The 19,308-nt window shown below is 44.5% G+C and overlaps 1 protein-coding gene across 1 annotated transcript in view; it reads left to right on the top strand.

The window, feature by feature from the left end:
* The window catches only part of POLE (DNA polymerase epsilon, catalytic subunit), a 300,678-nt gene that overhangs the window by 265,561 nt on the left and 15,809 nt on the right, over positions 1-19,308 (top strand). Inside the window, exons 41-45 of the mRNA XM_086943189.1 lie at positions 5,161-5,286; positions 5,390-5,522; positions 6,897-7,077; positions 16,369-16,500; positions 16,646-16,839. Of these exons, the coding sequence (XP_086799315.1) occupies positions 5,161-5,286; positions 5,390-5,522; positions 6,897-7,077; positions 16,369-16,500; positions 16,646-16,839 (766 nt within the window). The remainder of the gene's footprint in view (positions 1-5,160; positions 5,287-5,389; positions 5,523-6,896; positions 7,078-16,368; positions 16,501-16,645; positions 16,840-19,308) is intronic.

Here is a 19,308-nt window from a genome sequence, read left to right as displayed (position 1 = left end):
TTCTCCACCAGCGATCCTGGAGGCCACTTAGCTCTCCAGGCTCCATCACCCACACTTTCTGGCCAGGCTCCAACTCCACCGGGTGAGCGTTGTGGTCATACCACTCCTTCATTACTGCCTGGCTGGCCTCCAAGTTGTCAGAAGCTTGCTTCCACAACTTCGCCATTTGGCTCCGGAAGGCCAGCATATAGCTCACCACATCCTGGGAGGGTTTCCTGGGAGACTTTTCCCATCCATCCTTCACCAGGCTGAGAGGACCGCGTACAGGGTGCCCATACAGAAGCTCAAAGGGGCTGAAGCCCACTCCCTTCTGTGGCACTTCCCTGTAGGAAAATAGCAAACAGGGTAGGAGGACGTCCCACTTCCTCCGCAGGCTTTCAGGCAGACTTCTGATCATGCCCTTCAAGGTCTTGTTGAACCTTTCTACCAGTCCATTGGACTGGGGGTGATAGGGAGTGGTGAACCGGTAGGTCACTCCACACTCCTTCCACATTGCCCGCATATATGCTGACATAAAGTTGGTCCCCCTGTCGGACACAACTTCTTTGGGGAAACCCACTCGGGTAAAGATCCCCATTAGGGCCCTAGCCACTACAGGTGCAGTAGCGGTCCTCGGAGGAATTGCCTCTGGGTACCGTGTGGCATGATACACCAGAACCAGGATAAACCTGTGACCAGCTGTTGTTGGTGGATCCAATGGCCCTACAATGTTGATGCCCACCCTTTCAAAGGGGGTGCTAACGACAGGAAGTGGTTCCAGGGGAGCTTTCAGCTTCACCCCTGTCTTCCCACTGGCTTGGCAGGATACACATGTTCAACAGTAGGTGTTAGACGCCACTTTCATCTGAGGCCAGTAAAAGTGGGGGACAAGCCGTGCAAAGGTCTTGTCCTGGCCTAAGTGTCCTGCCAAGGGTATTGCATGAGCCAATTCCAGCAGAAAGGCTCGGTACCGTTGCGGGACTACCAAGGCCCTTGATGAACCAGGTAAGGGTACCGTGGGTTCACTGTAGAGGAGTCCATCCTCCCAGTAAATGTGGTAGTGTCCCGCAACGTCCCCTTAAGTTGCTGGCTGTCTATAAAATTCTCCTCAGCCAATCCCTTCAAGTGGTCCCTGGGGGTTCCCTTCCGCTGGGCTAGGTCAGGGGGGGATTTACAGGAGTCCTCAATACTTGTAAGGCAGCACTCTAAGCCCTGTCACTTCCAGTATCATAGTCCCTGACTAGGCCCCTCTGCCTAAACTCCTGCGTAGGTTCCTCCCCCAGGTCTCCCCTCAGTCACTCTGCCAGGAAAGTCTCCCTCCCTTTCCTTATATACTGCCAGTTGACAGTTGGTAGTGGCAGTTGGTGTCACCTCACCTCTTCCAGAAGGTTCCAGAGGCTTCCAGGAGGTTCCACCATTCTACCTGTGGGCAGGCTGGCAGGCTAAGGTGATACATTGTATGGAGGGTTCCAGCCAGGCCCTAGCCACTAGAATGTGCCCACTAAACCCCGCTGCAGCAGCAGCGGTCAGTGGCAGCCATGTTAGGGGTATAAGACACCTGCATCTTAACATCAGTTTCACAGTACACAGGGCTTTCCTCACTACACAAGGCCTATACATTGTTGTTACCATGAGGGCATTCTGATTTAAAAGGGAAATAAAAAGGCGAAATTTTTTGGAGAAAGGGCCAAGTCTCACAGTTAGGATGAGCTTTCTTTTTTTAATTCTAATGTTGATGATTATCAAAGATGCTCCCATGACTTGTAATCTAGTTCTTCCCTCCTCCCCGTTAAATCAGGAGAAAAGCTGGAAATTAATTTTTTACATCTTTACTTTGACATTTCTTTAACTCCATTTCTATGAGTCCTGAAAGAATGTTTTACTAACTTAGATAAGAAAGATATGACATGTGGACTGAAACATGTACCTTCAACATCTACAGCTGCCGGTCAAGTTTACTCCCTAGCGAGCAAATGCAGCTTCACCACTGAGTTCTAATGAGCAAGTAGAGCGCTTACATCCCTTGTTTGACAAAAGGGTGGCACACCTGAATGCTATGTTGATGGATTAGGAGCTATTGAATTTAAAGCTTTTCCTTAAAAGACACAATTAAACAAGCATTGAGATGTTAATGCAGATATGAAACCAGAAGGCTAAAAATGTGAGAGGGTTTATAGGTTTTTAGTAATTTGATGCATAAGATATTTTTTAAACGGCTTAAAAATGGAGTTGTCTGCATAAGTACAGCATCCCCTTTACTCGCCTGTTTACTTAGCCTACCCATCTACTCAGTTGCTGAAGTCCTCAATTTTAAAATATTATCATTTTGATATCTATATCTATATAGTTATTTAGGGTTGGCAACTGCCTGCTTCAAAGAATTGCAACCCTTGTCAGGGTGAGCCTTAATAGTCAGTAAATTAACCTGAGCTCAATCCCCTGGTAGCTATGGCACAGAGCAGGCAGGCTTAACTTAGAGGAATGTGTAAAGCTATTTATGTAGTACCAAACTGTAATTAAAAAAAAATCCAAAACAATAGAAATCTCAAACCAAATTAGGAAAATAGAGTAAAATTTCAAAAAAGGACATTCAAATCACAAAAATTTATTAAGGGAAATGGCAATCTGAATTTTTAAAGGTTTAAGTAAAAATAGTGACATAAAGTGCCAATGATAGTCTGTGGTTGTGGTAAGACCTAGTATGGTGTCCCTGAAGTCTAATCTGGGTATGACATGCACCTGCACTGCTGTCTTGTTTTGTTAATCTGTTGGATAAATTGAAGAGTAGGGTCCGTGGTTAATCTCAGTAATTTGACTAATAGCAGCGGAGAAGCCATTGAGGTTGGGTAGGTTCAAAAGAGACAGATCCACCATTTTTGCAGAAGAGATGGAAATTAGGATTGGTTTTTTTTTTAGTTGAAGAGCAGAAAGTTCTTTCCTCCAGTCTTGAAGTTGTTAGAGTTAGGTTCTTAAGGTGATGGCGTGACTGTTTGATGTGTTTAGGTACAGTCATTTATCATCAGGTTATTAGATTGTACTGTATTTGTAGAATTATGCCAGAGATTCCCATTATTAAACCAAACGATTCCATTTAAATGTTGAGGGGGGTTGGAGCAATAAATAATCCCTAAAGGGACCCCACGTTGCGTTCTGGCACAGAATAATTTCATGCCAGCATTATTTATAATGCATTATCAGGGCTCGAAAAATCTGAAAAATGGTACTAGTCCTGCAGGTCTAGTAACTTGGAAAATCCCCTCGACCTAATTGCAAACTTGTTGACCTCCGTCTCTGAAAACGGAGCAAAAGTGACAAGATTACAAGATTTAAAGGCATCTTTATTGCTCATTCCCTTTGTAAGCAATAAAAATGCATTTAAATCTTGTTATCTTGTCACTTTTACTTCGTTTTCAAAGACAGAGGACAAAAGTTGGCTTGTCTTACTACTCGCTAGAAAGGGCGAGTAGGACCTAAAAATAGCTCGTCCTTATCAATTCTCCCTTGCAAATGTGAGCGGGCGAGTGGATTTATCGAGCCCTGATTATTTTAGACTGTATGGCTGATGGTAGTTTTTTGGTCTGAATTATTTATGGTGATAAGCCAATGAAAAAGGCTATAAGGCTGATTTTTCGGTTCAGCAAGAAATTTTATATCCACTATCATAAGTCTGATGTGTTAAGAAAAGTTACGAGACAGACTGTAGGCCTTGCTTTATTGTTACAACCATAGTAAAGCAGTGTTAAAGGTTGCAGACGCGTATTTTGTTACATGCAGGGCTCAAAAAATCCACTCACCCGCTCGCATGTGCAAGCCAGATTTAATTAGCGCGAGCTATTCTTAGGTCCTACTCAGCCTTTCTGGCGAATAGAAGCACAAACTGACTGTTGACCTCTTTTTCTGAAAGCAGAGAAAATGTGACAAGATAGCAAGATTTAAATGTATCTTTATTCCTCACAAAGTGAATGCACAATAAAAATGCATTTAATTCTTGTTAACTTGCCACATTTGCTCGCATAGGTCAAGTGCATTACAGTTAGGTCGAGTAGATTTTTTAAAGTTACTAGACCTGCAGGTGTAGTAACAATTTTTTGATTTTTTTTGAGCCCTGACTTGGGATAACACAGATAACTGTGGTAGATAGATTTTGGTGTTGGTTACCCCCTTCTATCAACCCTGATGATTTGTACCATCATAATCTTTTCTAGATTCTCTTAGGAGGGTTTGTGTATTGTGTTGCCAGCTATAATTTTGTATAATTTTTGTAATTGTCTGTATAATACATATGATCAAAATCAAGATGAAGAGAGAGGAACGGTAGAAGCCAGTTCGCTTCCCCTAAGGTTATACTGTATAGTACATATCCTTACATAGAATGCTATGGATCACCAACTTTAACCATTTGTCATACACTTTCATTTTCCACCCATGACTATTTATTGTACGTGCAGTGAGTTAACCCATTTCCGCCATTGGCTCTATAGTCCTGTGAGTGCCAGCTCTGTGCCTTACACATGGGCAGAGCTGTCTGAAGTTAAGCATTGGCTGGCAGGTCCTTTGATTTTTCCATGTTCTCCTTTTGTAGCCAGGGCCGGACTGGAAACCAAAACCGGCCCTGGAAAAGTATTCGGCTGGCCCCCCTAGGGGGTTGGGGGTGCGGCCGAGCTGTTTTCCAGGGCCGTTTTCGGCCGATTGTTACAGGGGCCGATATTGCAAAAATGGTCCTGTAACAAAAACGTCCCCCCAGAGGCCCAAAACCAGCCCCCACCCTGGCGGACAACCGGGGAAATGCCCGGTGCCCACAACGGCCAGTCCGGCCCTGTTTATAGCACCCCTTTAAGTTCTTTCCTTGTTTATGTTTAATATTTTTTGTCACGCCTTGAAGCTCCTCAGACAGTGCTACCAGGCTTCTCATTTTACATTTCATCTACAGCATACCACATCCCATATGGTTACTGCTTATAAAGCGGTGTTCAATAGTATTGCCCCCAGTGTACCATTATTTTACTCTTCCTAGATGGCTGCCACGTTTAGATGTAGTCACAAGTGACTGAAGAAGCACTTTTGTCATAAGCCACACCTACCGAATTGCTGTTGCTTGTTTTTTTGTACTCTCATCTCAGTTGTTCTATCTTTTCTTGTCCTGCTCACTTACTCTTTTCTTTTATGTTTGTTCTCCTTTAGGCTGGTGGCAGAGTTTAAGCGTCTTGGTTCCTCTGTAATATACGCTAACTTTAACAGGATCATCCTTTGTACGAAAAAGCGAAGAATTGAAGATGCCATAGCCTACGTGGAGTACATCACAAAGAGGTTAGTGGAGTCTGGGGTGAGCACACCTGTGCTTGTCTGCTTTACATGAGCAAAGTGTATTTCTTGAGTCACTAATTATGGTTGTGTTTTCCATTGTTCCCAGTATTCACTCCCGAGAGATATTCCACTCGCTTACTATCTCCCTCTCACGGTGCTGGGAATTCTTGCTTTGGATGGACCCAGCGAACTATGGGGGAATTAAAGGAAAGATCCCCTCAGACGTCCTCTATGGAGAGGTGAGAGACTAGCTAAATGGCAGAGTGTGGATAAAAGTGCAACAATAAAAGGCTCCATAGAGATGAAAGATAAAGTATGCTGTTGTGGGCATGCGGCGTGTGTAAAGCTATGAAAGAATGAATGGAGGCCATCCTTCTAGGGGAGAAGGTCCTGGCCAGCCGAGACCAAATAATTTAACCTGATGTATGGAACATCAAAGGCTCCTACTCCTTTCGGCCACTACATTTTTTTTGTTTTTGATTCCCTTAAAAGTTGCCTCCTTGGACAGACATCTTGAGCGATACACCAAACTGAGTTCCCTAAAGTTTAGCATAACACAGTAAGAAATCACACGAAGTTGTAGGAGTCCACATAGAACTGAACTATAGCAATATATGCTGAGGATGTAGCACTACGAATAATAATAATAATCCACATTTGTAAAGCGCAAACCATCACCCGTTAGGGTCTCTAGGCGCTGGGGGCCGTCGGGAAGATTAAGCAAGCTATTGCCAAGAGTCACATGGTGCTGGGCTAATCTGCTGCCGGCCCCGGGGATCGAACCGTGATCCCCAGATTCCGGAGTCAGTCACCCTGGCCGTGGCGCCTCACCCTCCATCCTATGAATGGAGGGTGGTACTACCAATGAAGCAACACGAAAATGGAAAAGTGCCCATATGGTTGTGGTTGGAGAGAGATCACTACAGAGAGGCATAGTGACAGGCGTAGTTCGGGCCACGCGCAAGTGGTTGGCAGAATGGACTTGAGGATTTTAGTTAAGGTATATCATGGTATGACTTATTCAGTCAGGATGAGATAGCGTAATTACTACATTGTGTATTAGGACTCTGGTTTGTAAAGTGGGTTATTTGATTCATTTGGGAGCAAGAGTGACTAAGTGGTACAGGTGGATGTTTGGGACTGGGATTGGCTGAACAGGATTATGGTGAGGTGAAAGCTCACTTGGGAAAGGTGATAATCCATGCTGTGCTTCATTCACACTGTTAGAGATGCGACTATCTACAATGGGGCTGCAGTTGAGACTTGGAGTAGGTGTATATTTAGTCTCAAATTGGAGAGGGTGACTCTGGGAAAACTTTGAATCCCAATTAGATAAAGATACCATGAGCAAGGTCAAACTTTTTATTGAGTATCCTAGGAAAGAGGACTCTTAGCTCAGTTCCAAGGTAGTGGTTTGTATATTGTGGTCTATTGTGAAGGTTAGTAAATATCAAGATTTTGAATGTTGATGTGAAACTGAATAGTGCTTTGAAAGTTTGAACTGCCTGTTTAGGGCAGGAGCGGTAGGGAAGGATAAGGCAGGCTGAGGAATAGCCAATTGATAGGATGGTTCTTAGTTTGATACTGTAAGCTGTTTTGTTTACTTACAACAGAAAGGACCTGCAAAGGTTCAGGGGGAGGATGAAGGCAGCGAAGATGAAGAGGAGGCTGTTGCTTCGGATGGGGAAGAAACTGGAGATGAGGTTGAAGATTCATTGGAGAACAACTGGAACATTGTACAGTACCTGCCGCAGGCGGCCTCCTGCCAGAGCTACTTCCTGATGATCATCTCAGGTGATGTCCCCCCATCCCTCACCCTTTTCATTTCACCCCTGGACTTGCCCATCCATGGAGAAATAAATGGTTCTCATGGCAACACAGTCCAAGTTATCACAAGTGCACAATATGGTGCTCTGCTGGGCCTGCTTCACTAGGTAGAAGGCACTTAATTTGTTATACATGTACTACCTTTTGATCATCAAAATAGAACACTGCGTCAATTGCTATTAAATCTATTTCTTTTAAAGGATATTTATAGACCAAGATCGATATACAACATGCATTAAAGACTACACTTTTTTGGATTATTAAATGGATTGTTAGTGTTACGAAACTTACTGTTTTTCAGCGTCTGAGCCATATTTTTAAGATTTTTCAAAGCCTATCTAAACTGCTACATGCTATTTAGGTCTTCCTCATAGGCAACTGTTGCATCCAACATAGACTTGCAGTGGGCTATGGGTGTGCCCCTTTCTTATAATTCGATGCAACAGTCCAAGGGGAATAGCTGTGTATTTATGCTTGAATTTGTGACGGTGTCTTAGTTTCACTTCTCCTGATTCCATAGTTTTTCTCCCTTTTGTGTTTGTATTGCCGAAAGAGCATTTTGGTCGGATTGTATTTCGATTTAATGAATTGTATCCTGTTATGTTATGTTAAATGTTAAATAGGTCTTTTATAGCGCACGGCTACTCCGAGGAGTGTCCCGGCGCTTTGCACTACATGACCTAAGAAGGGACAAGCAAAACATAACAGTGAAGAAAAGAAACAAAAGTACAAGATTCGAACAGAGCAGGAAGTCTCTAACAAGTAAAGAGCCAAGTCTTTAAGCCTTTCCTGAACGCAAGCAGATTAGGAGTAGAGCGCAGGGTCAAAGGAAGGGAGTTCCACAGCTGCCGAGCTAACAGCCTGAACGAACGTCCACCAATACAGGCTATTTTTATTCGGGGCACCACAGCAAAGAAAAGAGACTCCGATCTCAAGGATCGTGCCGGGTGGTAAAAAGCCAGCCTCCTTTGCAAGTATTGAGCTCCCCCGGCATGCAGAGCTTTGTGGGCCAACGTCATAGCCTTGAATACTATCCGTTTCCGGATAGGAAGCCAATGTAAAGCTTGCAATAGGCTAGAGGCACTGGCCCGCCTGTGGAGGCCAAAGATGGCTCGCGCGGCAGCATTCTGGGCCACCTGCAGGCGTTGTAAAAGGTACTCCGGGAGACCAAGATATAAGATGTTCGAGTAATCTAATCTGGATCCAATAAGGGCCTGAACTGTCGTTCTCCTATGTTCCTCAGAGAGTAGCGGGAAGAACTTCCGAAGCATCCTCCCACTGCTGACGTCAAGGGCGTGCATTATTGCATAAGTGGGAATATTTTCTTTCCCTCAGTTTCCTTTTTTCTACCCCTTCGTCTGCCTCTTCTGCTCCTACAGTTTTTATTTAAATACCATCCAGGCACCACTTTGCCCCTCCTCAAGCTCCCTAACTGTGTGTGCCAGATGCTACTGTCAGTAGCTTATCGTTTTTTAATACATTAGAATCATTCCTAGATGGCTGCCCATGTGTGCACACAGCATTTTCCAAAATGGCCATGCATGCATGCACAGCAGCTATCACGAAAATTGGACCAGTTTGATCTTCATAAGAATGACATCATTGTGAACAACTACACACACTGGAGGCTGAATCTCTTATCTCGGCTTGTGCTTCTGTTGCTCTCTAAAAATAAACAAGATATGAGATGTGGAAATGCTTCTCCCCATGTTTCTTAAAAATCCACATTGAATATCTGCCCGAAGGCACCGGAATGTAGGGGTCATATAAAGGAGTGCCCAATAACTTGTAAACTACCTCCATCACCAGCCATGGTGGTGGCAGTAAGGAAAATAGTGTGACAACTAGAAGAGAAAACAATGGTTTAACAGTGCAACCAAGAACCAATGTTAATGAAGAGTGTTTTTGTTAAAGATGTATTCGTTTTGACAATCCTTCCTTGAGGACGGCTGATTGTAATTTACTATTGTATCTCTAGACTTCTGAATCTAAGTTTTTAGCACCTGAAAGAGGGCTTTCATGGGTCAACAGAGCAAATTGGTAGGCAAGATCTTAGTTGCTCTAGATGTCCCAGTGCTAACCTTGCAAAGCTCCTCCTTAGAGGAGTACCACTGTGATTGATGTGCATGGACCAGTTCAACACGCCTCTCCCATACCCTTGCATATAAATCCTCCTGCCCCTCCAGGTAACACCAGGCCCAACTTTGGGCCCTGAATCGGATATTGTCCTACTTTACTACTCCTAATGCCCGCTTTCATCCTGCACTTTATTGGGGCAGTGAAACTAGTGCCATCTGCGTGGCGTAACTGATTACCTGTTGCTGCCCACGGCCGGGCTCTGCTCCGTTGTTTGTTTTTGGCCGGGCTTGGCTCCGCCATTTGGTCTCTTGCTGTGGGTGCTCCTGGCCGGGCTTGGCTCCGCCATTGCAGGACTCTTGCTGTGGGTGCTCCTGGCCGGGCTTGGCTCCGCCGGGGGGCACTAGAAACTACATCCCCCAGCAGCCCCTTTGCGGCAAGGATGCCGCCGCCGCACTCGCAGTACGGAAGCGCCCGGAGGCGCATAAAGGAGAGTACGCCTCTGAAGTCCGGTGGAAGGCGTAACTGATTACCTGTTGCTGCCCACGGCCGGGCTCTGCTCCGTTGTTTGTTTTTGGCCGGGCTTGGCTCCGCCATTTGGTCTCTTGCTGTGGGTGCTCCTGGCCGGGCTTGGCTCCGCCATTGCAGGACTCTTGCTGTGGGTGCTCCTGGCCGGGCTTGGCTCCGCCGGGGGGCACTAGAAACTACATCCCCCAGCAGCCCCTTTGCACAAGGATGCCGGCGCCGCACTCGCAGTACGGAAGTGCCCGGAGGCGCATAAAGGAGAGTACGCCTCTGAAGTCCGGTGGGAGGCGTAACTGATTACCTGTTGCTGCCCACGGCTGGGCTCTGCTCCGTTGTTTGTTTTTGGCCGGGCTTGGCTCCGCCATTTGGTCTCTTGCTGTGGGTGCTCCTGGCCGGGCTTGGCTCCGCCATTGCAGGACTCTTGCTGTGGGTGCTCCTGGCCGGGCTTGGCTCCGCTGGGGGGCACTAGAAACTACATCCCCCAGCAGCCCCTTTGCGGCAAGGACGCCGCCGCCGCACTCTCAGTACGGAAGCGCCCGGAGGCGCATAAAGGAGAGTACGCCTCTGAAGTCCGGTGGGAGGCGTAACTGATTACCTGTTGCTACCCACGGCCGGGCTCTGCTCCGTTGTTTGTTTTTGGCCGGGCTTGGCTCCGCCATTTGGTCTCTTGCTGTGGGTGCTCCTGGCCGGGCTTGGCTCCGCCGGGGGGCACTAGAAACTACATCCCTCAGCAGCCCCTTTGCGGTAAGGACGCCGCCGCCGCACTCGCAGTACGGAAGCGCCCGGAGGCGCATAAAGGAGAGTACGCCCCCTCGGCCCGCGGGACGCGCGCGGGCGCGCCCGGGAGAAGCCCGGGACAAGGGCGGGCCCTCTGTGGCCCTCAGAGGCCTGAGGAGACTGGACTGGGCCAGGGACTTTGCATCGCCTCATTCGGACTATTAACGTGCTGAGTGCACGTAAGACCCTTTTATTTTTATTGATTTGTTTTCTTGTGAGTGTGTAGACTTGAGGGTACTTGTGTGTAAGTTTATAGCACTATTGCTCATGATGTCTAAATCCAAAACTGATAAGGTGATGGTAGGCCCCGCTTCTCTGGACAATTTCCTGGTTAGGAAAGTGAACCAGATTAATAATGATAGACGTGCATCCTTAGGGAAGGGTCCTGTGACAGGGGATTTATTAGAAAAATCCCCTATTACTCCATCCCAAGATACCGAAGTTAATACGAGTGATGCTATCTCTAGTGACCCTCTAGTGCCCATCACAGTGAGTGTTGAGGTTTATTCTGACCCACTGGTGTAGCTAAACGATGATACTGGTGTACTGAATGAGACCCAACCTGAAACTAGGCCCCTGAGAACTTGTAGAACAGTATCTCAAAAAGATAATGGAAAACACAATAACTCTAAGGCTAAAAAAATGGATGGTAAAGCAACTAATAGTCCTGCTGTAATAACCCCCTTTGTATTTACAGGCACTAATGGTAATGGGGTTAATTTAAACTCTGATTTACTTGCTTCACTTATAAAAAATCTTGAAGTTTCTTTAACAGCAAAAAAAAGAAGAGCTTATTAAACCTTTAACCAACAAGATTGATAATTTAGCAAAGGAAGTAACAAGGCTGGGTGGTCTGTTATCGTCACAGAAGTTAGCAACATCTGGTCGGACTGTTCACTGTGGGGGAAAGGGGAGAGAAACTGTTGAAGTTAATGACACACGGAATAAGGGGAGGGGGAATACTGTTGTACCAGCGCCCACAGGGCCTGAAAGACCTAACACATTGGATGCCCCTGTGGCAACTGCCCCGCAGTCACAACCATCTATAATCCCCCAAAGCAGTAGAGTCCCTAGACCCCCGAGGTATAACCGTTATTTAAATTTACCACCTGATTGTGCTCCATTTGTGGCAGTACTGACTAATGTTCCTCCCTGCGGCACCCATCCTGCATCTCCTTATGATGAATCCCACACTTCCCTGAAAAATAAGACAGTGGCATGGCTTAATAAAAATTGTGGTTTCCCATCTCATACTCTGACCAGATAATGGCAGTAAGACGCGTAAACTGGGTGGGACCTTCTAAAAAGTCTGGTTCTGGAGACTGTATAGTTATCAATTTCAAACACCCTCAGCATGTGGCAACCGTTCTTTTGAGAGCTTCTTCACTGGTATATAATGTGGATAGTATTTGTGTACGCCCCCTGGGTTATTTCTATGCACATCTGTGTAAACCTACACCACAACAGAGCTTAACCAGGCAGGTGTTTGAACCATATACTCCCGTTCAAGACACCCAACTTTTCTATAACCTCACTAATCCTTGTGGGTCAGGTGGACCCAATGATGTTTATAACAGGAGTACCAGTGTTGGGCATTATCGACATGGCTGGAATTAAATCACACAGAACAGGTATGAAGCGTTATCCGGGCTTGAGCTGTGTGATTGACGGGTGGCACCTGCGGTTCAGGGCACTGTGGCTACAGGTGAACTTACAAATACAAATTCAGATAACCCGGTGGCCATTAAGCCAGGATGTCATGCTGTTTCTTGGAATATTGCTGGTCTTGCGGCCAAAATGTGTGATGTAAATTTGGTGACCTACATTAAGCAATTCCCGATCATCTGTTTACAAGAAACTTGGGAGGTGGGTTGTAACCTTTTTCTGGAAGGCTACAAGGCCTTTTATGTGCCAGCTTTGCCATCATTAAGGGGCAGACCGAAGGGGGGTCTTGTAATTTTTGTCTCCATACTAATACCATGTGCAGTACGTAGAATTGAAGCACAGCATACAGGTGTAATGGGCTTAGCTTTATCTGGAGGAAATGTCCTTGTGGGCTTGGTGAATTTTTATAATGCTACTTATGATAGTGCAGGCAGAAATGACATTTTTATACTAAACTCTTTTGTCTCTAGTTATATGAAAGATCTGGGCCATGACCTGATGATTATGGGGGATTTTAATTTGCATCCTTGTATAGACCCATTACATAAGCGCTTACCAGAAATGTCTTGTGAACGTGCAGGCTATCTCCACATGGAGCACACTAAGGAGGGGGAAATGTGCAATGATTTATTGGATGACTTTGACCTCTCACTGGCTATGTCTCTTAAGGACCCCTTATATTGCTTTGATACCCCCACCTTTAAAGGACATGGAAGGGGTACCTTTATAGACCATATACTGGTCTCTCGGACGATGCAAACTTTTTTAGACTCTTTTTGCATTGTCTCGAGTGAATACAGTGACCATAATCCTCTAACAATCTGCTTAAAATGTCCCTGGGTAAAAAAGGGAAACAAGATCATTAGTCAAGGCAGTTTGGGAACAACAGACGGGAGGAGGAGGTTAAAATGGTCAATGGTGTCTGCGGATATCCTTTATAAAAATATTGCTGAAAGGTGTGCAGATGACATTAAAGTTTGTACGAATGAGGGGGGGGACCTCAGGCTAGTGTTAGAGGCCTATCAAAATGTGTCGGAGAAGGTGTCAGCGCTTCTTTCTGTCCCCAATAAAAACCAGGCTAAAATAGGCCCGAGATGGTTTAGTCATGATTGCACCAAAGCTGTTCGCAAACTGAGGCTTGCATTGTCAGCTTCACCAAGGAATCAGGAGGACGTAAAAGTATGTAGAAAGGAATATAAGGCTGTTACTGTCGCCCGCAAGGAGCTCCTAAGGAAGGAGGCCTGGGAGGAACTACTCGATCCTTCCACCCTGAACAGCAGCACCAAGCTCTGGGCACTGGTTAAAAGCCTTTTTTGACCGAGGACCCAGGAGATGGACTTGTTTGCTGCATAACGAAAGAGGAATGGGAAAGTCATTTCAAAGCCTGTACTATTCGGAGGTTGTTGGAACTAGGGCTGCCGCTCCTCATGTTAGGAGCAGCACTATAATATTTGATAAAAGCGAGGTCCTGGTTGCCATTATGGGTCTTACCGCAAATAAAGCACCTGGTCCTGACGGAATACCACCGGATCTTTATAAATCTGATCCAGCTTTCTGGGCTCCAATTCTGGTTGCTGTATTTAATGCTGCGGCCAGAGTTGGTTGTCCGGGAACGTGGGGATTATCAACCATAGTCCCTGTCTTCAAGAAGGGAGATAGGGGAAGTGCTCTTTGTTATCGACCAATATCCCTAATTGACTCAATGGTTAAATCAACGCTTAGTAAGCTGGTCGATTGAAAATAATATCATGTCGACTTCCCAATACGGCTTTTGTGAAGGCCGCTCTACCATAACCCAGTGCCTTAACCTGTTTCTTATTCTGAATAAATATACTGTCGTACAGAAAGGAGTAATTCACCTTGCCTTCATGGACCTGTCCTCAGCCTTCGACTGTGTTAACAGGGGGAGGCTGTGGCAGACCATGAGGAATAAAAGTGTTGATAGGGGGATTGTGGATTTCCTTGCGGACTTACATAATGACACAAGAGCCAATGTGAGGTTCTCATCGAATGGGGGAAACCACAGGTAATTTCAGTATCAATAAAGGAGTACGTCAGGGGTGTATCCTGGCCCCATTTCTTTTTAATTTTTATGTAAATGATTTAGAGGCTGAATTGCAAGAGGTAAAATCAGATTGCCCTAGAGCTGGTGCGAGGGGTATTCCTTTACTTTTATACGCAGACGATGAGGTTTTAATTTCACGAACAGAAAAGGGTCTCCAAGCACTTTTGAATGCTTTTAATAACTTCATGTCTGATAGGGACCTTATGGTCAACAATTCTAAATCCTACATAATGCATGTTGGCCGTCAACCAAAAAAGAAGTTCGTTTTTAAATTAAATGATGTCTTGATCCCTGTCACCCACACGTTCTCATATTTGGGAGTCTTATTTGATACGAAGCTTAGTTGGGCTCCACATATGGCCAGGAAGAAGGGTGAAATGACCAGAGTAAATGCTTCCATCTTTAATTTTGCCAGTAAACTGGGGAAAATGCCGACTGTGGCCATGATGAAACTATATAATGCCAAATCCATAGCCACCGCAGTCTACGGTAGCGAGATATGGGGCTATACAAATGGCGAACAACTACAAATAGTTGAAAATAACTTCTTAAAGCGTTTGTTGTGTGTCCCAGGAAGTACATCGAATTTAGCTGTACATGAAGAGCTTGGCTGTCAGTACATAACCGACATTGTTGGACTGAAACCACTGTTATGCTGGGTAAAATTATGGTTAAATCAGGAAATTCCCTTAACCCACCAGATAGTGGAAGATCTTGAATCACTTGATTATGCTATGTGTGTACCCTGGCTCAAATATTTGAAGTCCCAATTTTTGAAGCTTGGTCGCTTGAACGTATTTGAAACCCGAGGGATATAGTGAAGGGTGACATTGCAGCAATTAAGAGGGCCTTTTATATGGATCGTAGTGCCCTAAGAGAAGAAGCTGAGCTTTTGAAACCTAATGTTAGAAAGCATATCATGTTAAGAACTTGTGTTACTATGGAAATGTACCTACCATGCTCCTTTTCCTCTCATGATACATTTTTGCTGACCCGGTTCAGGTTCAACATCTTTCATCATATTTTAATCAGACCAAAGTCGGACATTTTTAGAAAACCAGCAGCTCCCTGTGGCTGCGACGGGAAGTCTCCACAGGATATGCTGCATTTGATATTTTTATATACATTTTATGAGTACCCCCGTAGGCGGTATCTTGTCACTCTTTTAAGGAAATAAAATTTTAAACAAATTAGACCCGCCCTTGTATATTTACAGCTGTTGCATTCTGACTGTCCTCCAGGTGTTAGAATTTTTAAAACTGACTGTGAGAATGAGAAAATGCCTAGATGAGTAATTATGAATTACAGCCCGAAGCACTTTTGCACTTTTTCCGTACATGGGCACTACTTGCACTTTTCCTGTACTGATCTTGTCTACTCACTTTGTTAAGAAACTTATATGTTGTATGTATTTAATATTGACTTTGTAATTTTGTGATGTTTTTAAAATGAAATGTATAATGTCTTGTACTTTTATGGATTGCAATATATCCGAAATAAAGTCAATTTGAATTTGAAATTTGAATTAGTGCCATCTGCTCCAAAACATCCCTGTTGGACTTCCCGATATTTTAAAGTATGCATTTCTCCTTGCCTCTGCTAACATCTGTCCTCCCCAAACATCCTACCCCTGTGCCAGTGCAGCCTCTTCTTCACTTGTACATCCAAAGTCTGAGCCCTAAACCGAAGATATAAAAAGGGGAAAGCGAGAAACAGTCTTTACAAGGTTGTGAAGAAAGGCTTTCCTAAGGCTGGAATAGTGAGGGTGGAACATACAATTCCTGGCCCGAATAGTTGAGGTTAGAAGAACCAATGTATTTTCAGGCTCTAGGAGGGAGAAGATTCATTGATGACCAATGTTCATCCTTTCCATTCCCTCCAGTCAATGGTTCTACAGTGGTTTCTAGCCTCAGCTGTTACTATCAGTTTCCAGCCTGCGCTTTTACTGGTTCTTTATCTAGGGCCTCCATAGTTTTGCCTGCCTCAGTCTGTCCATTTGCCTATTCTTTTTCAGCCATTTCGTGTTCTAGGTTGCACATCTACTGTTGTTTATCTTTCATTGATCGATTCATAGAGTATTATACCCAGTCTCTAGTACACAAATGAGCCTGTCATCAAAACCATTCTCACTTAATCTCTTTTCTTTATAGCATATATAGTAGCCGTGTATCATAGCATGCGAGAAGAGATGAGACGTAATGCCCCTGGAAGCACGCCTATCAAGCGAAGGCAGAACAGCCAGATATCGCAGGAGGTTGAAGGAGAAGCAGGTGCTATGCCTGGTGCGTACTTGCTGTACATTTGTTGCCGTCATCCCGATCTGGTTGTCTGTTTCCGCTTCTATTTTATTATAGTTATAAATATTTCTCATGTTGTCTTTTTTTTCTCAACACTTTTGTCCCCCTCAATACTTTCTTTCTTTTCCAGGTATGATCTCCTTCTCCCAAGATTATGTTGCGAACGAGCTTACACAGAACTTCTTTACCATCACCCAGAAAATCCAAAAGAAAGTAACAGGAACCCGAAATGTTACAGAGCCCTCTGAAATGTTCCCAGTGTTACCTGGATCCTACCTTCCTCTCAACAATCCTGCGTTAGAATTCATTAAATATGTGTGCAAGGTGAGATGACCTGTTTTGTGTTTATATGTGGATGGTAGTGTATGTGCTTACAGCATGATCCTGGAAGGTAAAGGGGACGTTGAGTGCAGACTGCAGTGTTTTGTGTGCATCATAGAATCTTTGTTGAAGTCATAAACATTAGAATGTCCCCGTCCTAGATTCTATACACACTAATATAAACAACTAACTAACTAACACACACACCAATTAATGGTGAGTTTAAAAGCTCTCTATGCTATCAGTAACATAGAAACACTGTCCAATTCATCCTATTCTAAATGTTTGGAATATAATTTAAGGACTGGAACAATGTGAGAAAACTCATAGAAAAAAACAGAAAACCCCTTTGCTGCTCTGCAATAGCTGACAAACATGTAGAAAGCCAGGGAAATGCTGCCCAACAGCCAACTGTCCTGAAGACTTAACAATATGGCCCCCGTACAGAATCCTGCAATCATCCCTTCCCCATCATGCCTCTCATTGGCTGTTGCTGGAACCCTAGTCCTTTTATCCGACTCATGCTGAGAAGATCCCAGAGCACTTCTGTGGTTTTCTAAACCCTGACTGTTCTTCTGAAAATTATATTTTCTACTCCTGTGAAGTTTTACTTGCCTACTTTTTATGATTGAAGTGTTCCAGACAAGATGTTTGTTTCTCAACTCCACTTTTTTTTTTTTTTTTACACGAAAATGCCCATGAGATGAAAGCAAAAAAGTACTGACATACAAGCCCTATGTGTTACCTGTCTCCCAAACTCCCATGCTGGGGTGGGCATTCCCCTCAGAGGTAGATTTGAGTCTGAACACGATGCGCAGGAGCACCTTGAAGCAGCCAACGAAGGGGCTTCTACTGTGCGTTAATATTCTGACAGAAGGAATACACCAAGGGGGAAGATCCAGGGGAAGAAGTGGGCATTGGTGGCACTGCCAGTCCCAACAAAGGCATTGGGCTCGTATGATGATGAAGATTCTGACGTCTACAATACTGCTTACTGTCAAAGACCAGCTCAACACTGAATCCCCAAACTGGTGCAGATTTGTTGTCGAGGAGACTATGTAGGACAACACATGGTTCGTCAGTACATTCAAAGTCAAGACACTTGTCATCAAGACTTAATCATCAAGAGCCTCAAGACACTCATCAACGTTGTGGCACTCAGTTTACCCACAAATTGATGTGTAAAGAAAAGGCATCTAGGAGACTGTTTTTTTTGTCAGAATCTCCTCAGAAATATCTGCTTCAAGTGATTATAATTCCTCTCGAAGGTCAGTTGCAAACTCCACCGAAACCTTTATTTCGAAGAACGACTTGGAAGATGATAATTTTGCCAAAAACTTTGCTTAAAGCGAAACAGTCTTCAGAGACTGTTAAGGAACCTAAATGAGTTTCTTCTTTTGCCCAGGCTTCTGTTGACTCAGCTGGGGATACCCTACCACCTCTGCCTTCTTCAAACCAGCTGATGCAGTGTCCTAAATGAAAGACCTCTGGCATAATCCCCTTCAGCTCACTTCGACTCTTTTTCAGGCACAGATCCAACATCTTACTCTCAGGAGTCTTGCCAGCAGTTGATATTTCCACCTTACGAGAGGTATTGTTTAGAGTGACTGTTAAACTAAACATCCCTATGGACACCTGTCCAATATGAGTTTTGAGATTGTTGAATCTCTGCAATACAGGCCTCCTTCAAGGCTGTTTCTTCCATTTCTTTCTGACCTTTTAGAGATTGCAAATGAAAGGTTCTTGTCTTAAGCAACATCTAAACTGCTACAAGGCTATTAAAGTACAAGCCTCCCAGACAAGAGTCTGTGTTTTTAAGATTCAACTCCAAACCAGACTGTTCGTTTGCTATGAGGAAGCATCAAGTTTCAGCCCAGAAAACAGCATTGCTGGTGGGTAGGGGGAGACTGGGTGCATTGAGCAGAAAAATGTGCGTTGAGGCTGGCATGGGCTTATAACAAGTGCTGCAGCTTTACTAGGTTGCTCTGATAAAACTATATGGAAGTCCATGAAAACGTATGTGGATGACCTTCCAAGGGCTAAGACGAAAAGCGTCCTGAAAACTCTTGCTGCAGGTTTTCTGTCATATAACCAAATAATGAGTGCATCTTTTGACTCCACAACTATTGTCTCCATTAAATACTGCCATGGTCTTACGTTCTATAGATTCTCGTGGCTGCTTCTCACATCATTGAAGAATGATGAGCAACAAAATATGTTGAACTGATCATTCTATGGATCTCTTCTTTTCGGAACACACATAGATGAAGAAATACAAAGGATGAAGACTGGGATCTTAAAGGCTGTTCGTCTGGAAGACGGATATAAAGATATTTTACAGATCTCTGTGCAAGCACGGGAGTGTGTCACTCATACCTTCTTCAGTATTGAGGCCCATTTCTGGCAACTCCGAAACCAGCAGCAAAACCAACCACACCAAAAGAGGCATCAGTATCGCCATAGAAAGTCCAG

The sequence above is a fragment of the Lissotriton vulgaris genome, chromosome 11, assembly GCF_964263255.1.
Source record: "Lissotriton vulgaris chromosome 11, aLisVul1.2, whole genome shotgun sequence".
Taxonomy (NCBI): Eukaryota; Metazoa; Chordata; class Amphibia; order Caudata; family Salamandridae; genus Lissotriton; species Lissotriton vulgaris.
This window is presented reverse-complemented; position numbering and strand designations above follow the sequence as displayed.